The following is a 10,355-nucleotide window of genomic DNA, read 5'->3' as shown; positions in this document are numbered from 1 at the left end:
CAAGTCTGCGGGCAGGTCCTTGGCTCTCGCACCAGAACAGCTGCGCAAGTCAGGAATGGGACACTCGGTTGTGGTGTCGGCCTTCTACCTCATGACAGCAACCATGACCAACAGCCTGACTCCACAACTCCACCTGCCCACAATGTCAGGCGTCCCCCCACTCCCGTCCTTCCTCCTGCAGGCTTGGGGACCCAGATGTGGGGAGCCAGCCCCTCAAGCATGCGTGAAGGTTCAACCCCGTCGCCATGTGGGAGCACACACTGCACCGGGTATCAGAGGCAGGAGACTCAGGAGCTCCGGGTCCTTTTGAGGAAATGGCTTAGTAGGGAAAGCCCTTCCTACTCATGGAAAGGCTGTGAATGCCAGACAGGCATGGCAGTCCCGTCTGTGGTCCTCGGAGTAGGCTGGCTGGCTAGACACGTAGAACCAAGCAAGCTCTGGGTTCAAGTGAGAGACTTGGCTTTAATATGTAATATCATGTGTGCGTGTGTGAATGTGTGTGTGTGTGTGTGTGTGTGTGTGTGTGTGTGTGTGAGATCACGGAAGACACTGACATCAACTTCTAGCCTCCATACACACAAGCATGAGCAAAACACCCACATCTCACACATCATACACACACACACACACACATATATATACCAAAAAAAATGTTTACAGTCATTCTTGCTTATATAGTTTGAAGCCAACCCAGGCAATATGAGACCACCTTAAAAGAAAAGAAAAAAGCCAGCCAAGTGGTGGCCTTTAGTTCCAGCCCTCGGGGTAGTACGGAGAGGCAGAGGCAGGCAGATCTTTGTGAGTTTGAAGCCAGCCTAGTCTACAGGGAGAGTTCCAGGACAGCCAGGACTATAAAGAGAAACCCTGTCTTGAAAACAAAAACAAAAAGCCAGGGTGGAGGAGTGTCTTCTTCCAAAGGTCCAGAGTTAGTCAGTAACTTTGCCACTCTGATGGGGCAAAGTAGTGAGCCACTGGCTTTGCCTGTGACCCTTAGAAGACTGCCTACCTCTACCCCAGCACTCGCTCTGTCTCTGTCTCTCTTCACCTGAGGCTCTAATGCCCTCCAACCTCCAGCTCCCCAGCTGGATACCTTGGGGTGGGGGCGTGGTGACTGACCTAGTCACACCCCACAGAACACCTCCTTCTCTGTTGGTGCTCATGGCCACAGCCTGTACCTTTAAGGACTGCTGCTCGGTGCCAGGGTCTTGACCTCAGCATCCTCAGCTGAGTTGGATTAAGGACCATTCCGTGCCTTCTGTGAATTCCTTCTCGCTTCACTTCCCTCCCCCACATGGAAACAGAGTAACCTGGAGCTTCAACCATTCTGCCGAAGGCAGGAAGAGAACTAGTCTCTCCTCATAGCCTTGTTCCTTCGAGAGTAAAGGTTGCGTCTTTGATAGGTGGCTTGTGACTTCAGAGTGGACCCTCAGGGGTCTTGGGCTGTCACAGGATCTCCAAAAAGCCATGCAGAATCTTGAGCCATGAAGGACTTTTCTGATGTCATCCTCTATCCAGAGACAACTGAGCTGAGCAAGGTAAGGCCCACACGGAACCCACCTCCCAAGATCCCGGTCCCCAGTGAACCTGCCTGTCTCAGCCCATAAGCCTCTATCTTCCATTCCAGACAGAGTTCTGCAATCCTGTTTTCGACCCTGAAGCAGGGCCTTCTTGCCCTCCACCAGCCTTACAGAAAGATGCCAGCAGCAGCCTCAAAGCTCCCTGGCGTGGTAACCATCTCAGGGGTTGCCCAGGAACAGGAGAGAGTCCAGGAACTAAGGTGCAAGGGTCATTCTGGGCAGGGGTGCCTCTAAAAAGCCCACTGTGTCTTCCCTGCAGCCCAGCATCTCCGAGGGCTACAACCAGACTGCCACTTCTCCTGCCTCTGTATCCTGCTGCTCAGTGGCCTGCTGCTCCTGCTGCTGGGGCTGCTGGTGACTGTCATTCTGACCCGTGAGTGCTTGGGAGGACTTTACATGGAAGTCCATGAACTATTCGCAGGGACCTGTTCCTCTAAATGACTCTCCTCCATCCTCCTGCCCCCAGAGTTGGAGACTACATCCCTCCCTAGGACAACTGAGAGCCCACTGCCCACCCAAGGCCTCACCCCCAAGGGTAGCATTCCTAGTACCAGTCCTAACACCAGCACCACCACCATCTCTCCAGCAACCGCGGGACATCAGGAAGCAGCCATGAGCCCTACACACCAGACCAGTGAGTTCTAAGGGCACCCTGTGGAGAATGCCTAAGGTGGTAGTGGGGAAGAAAAGCCTGGAAGAGGAACCTTGGGAGTGAGGGGGAAAGACCTCTCTTCTATTGACCTCTGAACTCTAACCTCCACCCCCTGCAGCCTGCGGAGGCCTCCTTCCTGGTCCACAGGGTTTCTTCAGCAGCCCCAACTACCCAGACCTTTACCCACCCCACAGTCACTGTGTCTGGCATATCCAGGTAGCCACAGGCCAGACAATACAGCTCAAGATTCAAGCCCTCAGCATAGAAGGGGTGCTCGCCTGTCTTTTTGATCGCTTGGAAATTACCCCAGAGCCTTCAGGCCCTCTCTTCAGGTGGGTCCCTCTACATCCAGGGGATCCCACTTATCTGAAAGTGGAGAAACTGGGAGTGGAAGCAAAAAAATCTTGACAAGAAGGAAATTAACAGAACTTCTGACTCCTCCCCTGCCAGCACCTTGTTGCTGTGTGGCCTAAGGAAGGTCACCTCCCTCTCTGATCCATTGCTTTCTTTTGTGGGGGTGAGGGCAGTTTCAAGACAAGGTTTTCTTGTGCAACAGTTCTGGCTGTCCTGGAACTCACTTTGTAGACCAGGCTGCCCTTGAACTCAGGATTTGCCTGCCTCTGTCTCCCAAATGCTGGGATTAAAGGCATGCGCCACCACCTCTGGGCTCTGGTCCGTTCGTTTCTTGCCGGAGTTCAGAGCCTCCATCACCCCCAACCTGGCTCTTTGACAGGGTATGTGGTAAAACGCCTCCAGCCACACTAAACACCAATACCAGCCACCTCCGTGTGTCCTTCGTCTCTGATGCTGACGTGGAAGGGTCTGGTTTCCAGGCCTGGTACCAAGCTGTGGCCCCGGGACATTGTGAGTGTCTTCCCATCATGTCCCCAGATGCCACCCCTTCAGCTACTCCCGACACAGCAAAGGAGATGGAAACTCTGGGGGATTCTGACTCCAGATGATTCATGCCCTTCTCCAGGGAGCTGTGCCCACAATGAGTTCCGCTGTGACCTGCTCCTCTGCCTGACGCATGACTTAGTATGTGATGGTATTACCAACTGTGCTGACGGCAGTGACGAGGCCAACTGCAGTGCCAAGACCTCGGGTACGGGCCCAGCTAGGGACGGCTTCTGTCCGAGGCTGGGCTCCCTTGCTCTGACCCAGAATTCTCTTGCCTGACTACTCATGGCCATTTGACTCTCTCCAGGGTGTGGAGGAAATCTGACTGGGCTCCACGGGGTGTTCTCTACCCCCAACTACCCACAGCACTACCCTCAACAACAGGTAAACACAGTGCCCCCAGGAAACAGACACCAGGGTGCCTAGGTTTGTGTGCCTGGGTAAGATAAGTTCAGGCCGGCCAGAAGAAAACATTGTTCAGTACCAATGGTATACCCAGATATTTCTATGCTGGGTAAACACCTTTACCTCCAACAATTGAAAGGGCATTTATATATTTATAGACAAGGTCTCCCTCTGTAGCCCATGCTGATCTTGTAACTGGTGAGAATCCTCCTGCCCCAGCTTACCAAGTGCTTGGATTGTAGGTATGAGCCACCAAGCCAGGCATGGGCTTTGGTTTGTTTTGAGACAGGGTCTCACTATGTAACCCTGGCTGGCCTGGAACCCACAGAGATCCACTTGCCACAGCCTGGGAAGAAAGGCATGCATCTCCATGCCTTCACCCCCAACCCCACACCTGCTGGGTTGTTCTGTGTTTGTTTTTGTTTTTGTTTTTCCATGCTGAGGAACAACCCCAGGATCTTGTGCATGACAAATAAGTCCTTTACCCCTAAGCTACTCTATCCCTGGTCCTTGGCTTTTTGAAACAGTCTCTGTAGATAGCTCAGGAAGCTTCTTTGGAACTTGATATAAGTTTGGGCTGACTTTGAACCCTGCTCCCAAGCACTGGAACTATAGGTGTAAGTCACCATGTCTGACCGACCATTCCTATTTAAGAGGCACTGATGATGTAGGTAGGCAACACCCTGCCTAGTCTACTGTGGGCATAGAGTGCCCCCTGCAAGACAGGGCTGAGACCAGAGAGGGTCCTCGTGAATTATTTCACACATGCCCTCCTCAGCTCTGCACCTGGTACATCTCAGTGCCCGTGGGATACGGCATAGGACTACAGTTCCACAACTTCAGCCTGGAAGAGCAAGCTGAGTGCAAGTTTGACTACGTGGAGGTGTACGAGGCCAGCAGTTCCGGGGCCTTCAGCTTCCTGGGCAGGTACCAATCAGGGCGCCCCCCCCCCCCGGCAGCCTGGGCTCCCAACACTAGGCTTCACTGTCTTCGGCTGCTCTATAAACTCCGAGCTCTTTACCAATCCCCCGGAAACAGCGTGTGCTTTCCTGACCGGGCCTTGGCTTCCGCAGCTGCCCAGCCCTATTCTTTCCACCTGTAGGGCCTTTGCCTTCTGCCATCTTCTCTTCCCTGACTCTCCCCAAGTCTAAGAAGCCATTTCCTACTTTCTGTGACAGCGTGTGTCTCCTTCCCTAAGCTCCATGAATCAGCAATCTTGTTCGCTATCATCCCTGGCATGGCCAAGAGCCCCCAGGGCTGGCCAGGGACCTGTGCCAGGCTATTTTTCTGCTCTGGGCAGGTTCTGTGGTGCAGAGCCGCCACCCCACCTCGTCTCCTCGCGGCACCAGCTGGCTGTAATCTTTAAGACCGATCGTGGTATCAGCAGTGGGGGCTTCTTAGCCACCTACCAGGCCATCAATACTACAGAGAGTAGGTGCCCCTGGGCATGGGGGTGTGGGCAACAGAGGCTCCTCCATGGAACATCAAAGGGTACCGTGGAGGGCCGTGGGTACAGGCATGTCCTAGGGCACCGTCATGCCTCTGTGCCCGCAGACCCTTGTGGGCCCAGAGAGTTCTGCCAGGACGGAGGGTGTGGGGAACTGCAATGGATGTGTGACCTATGGAGAGACTGTGAAGATGACAGCAATGACAATTGCAGCAGCCACCTGTTCCCACAACCAGGTAGGGAGCCTTTACCCCGAGCAAGTCCTGCTGGCCACAACAGGCTGGGTTCCTGCTACTCTTTCTCACCTCCCTTTCCTTCCCTCTTGGGAAGTTTGTGCCTGGGCCCCTCTCTCCTCACCCTGGGACTCTTGGCCGGTGACGGCATTGGACACTAGTGTCACCTGAGAGGGACACAGGAAGGTGGGGGTCAGTGGTAGGGGTATCGAGACTTATCTACCTTGTCACTCAGAGTCCCTCTCCACAGCCTGCTTCACAGATCACATGATAGAAGTGCTCCCAAGTAGTCCCCAGAGGGTGCTCCACATTTCCTAAGATCAGATGGGTCTACATGATGCAGGGGCTGGCCAATGCATGCTCTGGCAAACAGAAGGGCTTGCTGAAGCCTGTGAAACGGTTCTGTGGTGCCTCTTGAGACACTCGACAGAAGTTCCCGTGACCCATGTGGAAACAAGGCCCCAGGGCCAGGCAGTGTCTTGTTCCTCACAGTGATCCACCCTCCCCCTTACAGAGCTGACCTGTGAACCTGTCCAAGTGGAAATGTGTCTCGGACTAAGCTACAACACCACAGCTTTCCCCAACATCTGGGTAGGCCTGGCCACCCAGGCGGAGGTGGCAGACACCCTCAGAGACTACAAGGTGCTGAGACACAGAGGCGGGAGGATGCAGGGAGAGGTGGGTGCATGGGAACTGGATGTCTGAGGTCTGTCTCTCCCTCCCACAGAGTCTGACAACTCTACCCTGCTATCAGAACTTCCGGAGGTTCCTTTGCAGACTGCTTGTACCTCACTGCACCCCACTAGGCACTATTCTACCCCCTTGCCGCTCTGTCTGCCAGGAGGCAGAACAACAGTGCCAGTCTAGCCTGGCACTACTGGGCACCCCCTGGCCCTTCAACTGCAACCGGCTGCCTGAGGCCACTAGCCTGGAAGCTTGCTCCCAGCCCTGACCTGAAGCCAGCCCCTACCCTCTGTCTGCCCATCCTCCTCTACTTATGTGGGTGGACAGGGCAGGCAGAAAACAAAAGGAAGAGTGACCTGGGCATGGGACTCCACCCATCTTCTCTTGGTGCTTCCCAGAGAGTGGGACCTGATCCTGCCCAGGGCAAATGGGGCCACCCGATCTTCCCTGTACCACCCCTGCGCTCTTGTTTGCCAAGACAGCCTTACAGCCTAGAGAACCTAGAGATTTCTTATCCAAGTCTCTGACCCTGGTTCCCTATCTTCTGCCTTCCCCCTTCCCGTCTGAGTGTTTAAAATCACCATCACCAGACTTCAGCTTTCCCAATTGTCAACAAAGCTATATTGAGAGTCTGCTGGTGTGGTGGGACCCTATTCTCCGCCTGGGGGGGTCCCCTGAGCTCTCCTGATCTAGGTCTCCACCCGCCTCCACCCCACCCTCACACACTAGTCTTGACCTTGGTCCCTGTCACCGTTCCATCCATCCATCCCTCCCTCCCTCCCGCCAGTTCCTGGGAACTGGAGCCACAAGTGTCTGTCTGACAGTTCAGCCTCTGTGGGAAGCAAGCTCAAGTCTCTCTCTCTCCTCCTCCTCCTTTCTCCACACCCCCTACACCCCCACAACTTTGGCCGGCCGCCGGGCGACACCACGAGTTATTTCCCTGCTATTTCCCAGTCCCGGAGCTCTTGGCCCTGAACAACTGGTTTCCTCTAGGAGTTTGGGAGGAGCGCTGTGGAGCCGGCAAGGAGCAACAGACGCTGGGATCAGTCAGCAAGGGCAGGGGCTGCCTGGTTGGGGTAGGAGTGGGAGCAGGGCCAGGTGGAGGGTCTCTGAGAAAGTCATTCAGAGAGAGCAGCAGGGGGAGCTGGGGAGAGGGGAGGGATGAGTCTGGCAGAGGAGGAGTATGGGTGGGGGAGGGGACTGTGGGACAGCCTGGGCGCCAGCTAGGGGACCGGGTAGGGAGGGCTTGTCTTTCCTTTCCTGTGCTCTCCCAATTCTTGGTCTGGGGCACTCTCCTCTTCATCCTGTCACACTGCACTCAACCCCAAAGGCATGTTTGTGGAGCGGGGACCTGGGGCGCGAGGTGGGTCCCGAGATTCTGGGTTCCGACTCTGGTCCTGCCCAGCCCACAGACTACAAGAGGATCCTGGCGTCTGGGCCTCCGAGGTCACCACCATGAGGCCACTTCTTGCCCTGCTGCTTCTGGGGTTGGTGTCAGGCTCTCCTCCACTGGATGACAACAAGATCCCCAGCATGTGTCCCGGGCAGCCCGGCCTTCCAGGCACACCAGGCCACCATGGCAGCCAAGGCCTGCCTGGCCGCGACGGTCGTGATGGCCGCGACGGTGCGCCCGGAGCTCCGGGCGAGAAAGGCGAGGGCGGGAGGCCGGGTAAGAAGTCATCTTCATCGCAGTCCATGGGGACATCCTAGTGAGCGCCGCAGCTGCTCTCATGAATCCTTTGGGGTTCAAGGGTCCCGCCAGGGGGCGCTACTCCCCCTTCCATTCCAATCGGCTGGGGTGGGGCGAGGTGGGCTGTGGGTGGAGGGGTGAGTCAGCCCCAGGGAGTCAGAAAGCCTAGATCCCTCTGCTCAGCACTTCAGATCTGTTCCCCGCAGGAGGCAACAGCCAGGGAGGCTGGGAGACTTAGGAATAGTCAACAGAGTCACCCTTCTGAGAGCCACTGTGACTCCTAATTTCTCCCCTTCGACCCACCCCACCCCCAGGACTGCCTGGGCCGCGAGGGGAGCCTGGGCCTCGTGGAGAGGCAGGTCCCGTGGGGGCTATCGGACCTGCTGGGGAGTGCTCGGTGCCCCCGCGATCAGCCTTCAGTGCCAAGCGCTCCGAGAGCCGAGTGCCTCCGCCAGCTGACGCACCCCTACCCTTCGACCGCGTGCTGCTAAATGAGCAGGGACATTACGATGCCACTACCGGCAAGTTCACCTGCCAAGTGCCTGGTGTCTACTACTTCGCCGTCCATGCGACTGTCTACCGGGCCAGCTTGCAATTCGATCTTGTCAAAAATGGCGAGTCCGTCGCCTCTTTCTTCCAGTTTTTCGGAGGGTGGCCCAAGCCAGCCTCGCTCTCGGGGGGTGCTATGGTAAGACTGGAACCCGAGGACCAGGTGTGGGTGCAGGTGGGCGTGGGTGATTACATTGGCATCTATGCCAGCATCAAGACAGACAGCACCTTCTCTGGATTTCTCGTCTATTCTGACTGGCACAGCTCCCCAGTCTTCGCCTAATATACAGTGAACCTGGAGCTGGCACTTGCTCCTAGAGGAGGGTCTGTGACATTGACGGGCGCATACCAGGAGGGCTGGCCCCCTGGAATATTGTGAATGACTAGGGAAGAGAAGGAGCCACCTCCTGTCCCACTGCTGGCAAGGAATGGAGACAGGCTGTCTGAGGTCAAGGCAGGCAGTGTGGAACAGCGGCTGGGTTTCTGCCCAGGAGTGTGCTGTGCTGGCAACTGTGGGTTCCTGGTTGTCCTGGCCCAGGATTCCAAGGTGGGATGCTCCTTCCTAGTCCTGTGTCCCCTCTAGATCCCTGACTCCATCTCTCCTGCTCCTAGGGCCAGCCTTTTTCTCAGAGCTCACTCAATAAACCTCAAAAACCTCCCACTGGCTTCTGCCTTTTTTCTGAGGATCCACAGCAGGGAGGGTTCCTGGGTGGGATGGAGCCACGAGGCAGAGCTAATGGTAGGCAGACCTAGATTAGTCAGTCGGCTCACGGAGATGCCACCTAGCTATGTGGAGGCGAAAGGGATTGCCTGACCAGCAGATTGCCCTCCTGATTTGGGGCTCTGGCCACCCAGAAAAAGGAACACATTTTTCTAATTCAGACATGCCACACCAAGCAGGAGCAGCCACTGTCTGGTCTGAAAAAGGATCGGGAGCTTTCAATCATGGCTGCCCTCACTGTGAGCGGGATAACGGTAAGGATAACTCGCTTTCTTAGTTAACTGTGGAGCCGCTGCTGTCACCCCCACCCAGACATAAGTAGTTTCTGGAATGACCACAAGGGGGCGACCACGCTCCAGACTAGAACAATGATTTAAGGTCTGGGCTTCTAAGGTGGTTGGGGAAAGGGAATTAAGACCTGCAGAAAGAATTTCAGATGGGGGTGGTAGGAAAGGAGGTCCCTGGCCCCCAGCTCAGGAAGTTTATCTTCCCTAATAAAATGTTTATCCTCCACATTAAACAGAGACTGGAAGGAGCCAGGCTTCTCCTTGCTCAGCAGGGGGCGGGTGGGGAGGGGTGTGTTGCAAGCCCTGCCACAGGCCTCCAATTCAGGGGCAGTGGAGAACTGTCTCCACTGTGCTGGGCACAGCCTGGGTGGGCCAAGCCATTAAGTCTGAGGCTGGCTACAGAACCCCTGAGGGCTCAGGCTATGACTAACAAACATCCCGGGTTTGCTAATCACAACTGTTCAACCTCTCCATGGAGAGTGGAGGGACCTCCTTTGGGACCCAGCAACTACCCCTCTTCCAGAAGATTGTGCTGCCCCTAATTTCCTGCGGCCATGAGAGGGCGCTGTATCAAAGGCTCTAGGTTTCCTGTGTCTTCCAGGCAGACCTGCTGATCTCTAGGCTCCAGCTCACATTCTAGCAAAAAGTCCCTTACTCCAGCCCATCACAGTACCAGGCCCTGAACCAAGACACAAAAAAGACAAGCACCACACTGGGCACGGTGGCGCATGCCTTTAAGCCCAGCACTTATGAAGCAAACGCAGGTGGATCTCTGAGTTCAAGACCAACCTAGTCTACATGGTGAGTTCCAGGAAAGCCAGAGCTACACAGAAGAACCCTGAAAAACAAAACAAACAAGAAACAGACAAGCGCCAGCTCCTCCAGGAATTGGCCTCCAAGCAGCAAGCTCCACTGTGCCCTCCCAGGAAGAGTGGCACAACTGGGAACACAGGGAAGGGGCAACGAGTTCACGTTCCGTTCACAAGGACTTAATGCAGTACAGAGAAGCCTGGTCCAGAAATGAGTGTGGTAGGTCAGATCAGAAGGGGTGACCACCAAGCTTTCCTGGGGACACAGCCCTGCCACCCATCTCCTCGTCCACACCCCCAAGCTAAGCAATGCAGGTGCTCACTTACTCTAGCCAGTTGAAAGCCCCCAGGCAACACTGGTTGAACACCCGCTGACCCTTGCAAGGACCAAACTGTTAGAG

The 10,355-nt window shown here is 55.6% G+C and overlaps 2 protein-coding genes across 2 annotated transcripts; both read left to right on the top strand.

Annotated features, from left to right (window-relative positions):
• Positions 1 to 1,279: 1,279 nt before the first annotated feature.
• Positions 1,280 to 6,858, top strand: Mfrp (membrane frizzled-related protein). The gene is made up of 13 exons (XM_075966244.1): positions 1,280 to 1,535; positions 1,625 to 1,727; positions 1,837 to 1,950; positions 2,044 to 2,211; positions 2,348 to 2,561; positions 2,963 to 3,093; positions 3,209 to 3,334; positions 3,437 to 3,513; positions 4,313 to 4,461; positions 4,835 to 4,965; positions 5,089 to 5,217; positions 5,729 to 5,856; positions 5,942 to 6,858. The coding sequence occupies exons 1-13, from the start codon at positions 1,482 to 1,484 to the stop codon at positions 6,164 to 6,166; spliced, it is 1,749 nt and encodes a 582-aa protein (XP_075822359.1). The 5' UTR covers positions 1,280 to 1,481; the 3' UTR covers positions 6,167 to 6,858.
• Positions 6,856 to 8,795, top strand: C1qtnf5 (C1q and TNF related 5). The gene is made up of 3 exons (XM_075966245.1): positions 6,856 to 6,974; positions 7,304 to 7,567; positions 7,903 to 8,795. The coding sequence occupies exons 2-3, from the start codon at positions 7,354 to 7,356 to the stop codon at positions 8,418 to 8,420; spliced, it is 732 nt and encodes a 243-aa protein (XP_075822360.1). The 5' UTR covers positions 6,856 to 6,974; positions 7,304 to 7,353; the 3' UTR covers positions 8,421 to 8,795.
• Positions 8,796 to 10,355: the final 1,560 nt, after the last annotated feature.

This window comes from Microtus pennsylvanicus, chromosome 3 (assembly GCF_037038515.1).
Source record: "Microtus pennsylvanicus isolate mMicPen1 chromosome 3, mMicPen1.hap1, whole genome shotgun sequence".
Taxonomy (NCBI): domain Eukaryota; kingdom Metazoa; phylum Chordata; class Mammalia; order Rodentia; family Cricetidae; genus Microtus; species Microtus pennsylvanicus.
This window is presented reverse-complemented; position numbering and strand designations above follow the sequence as displayed.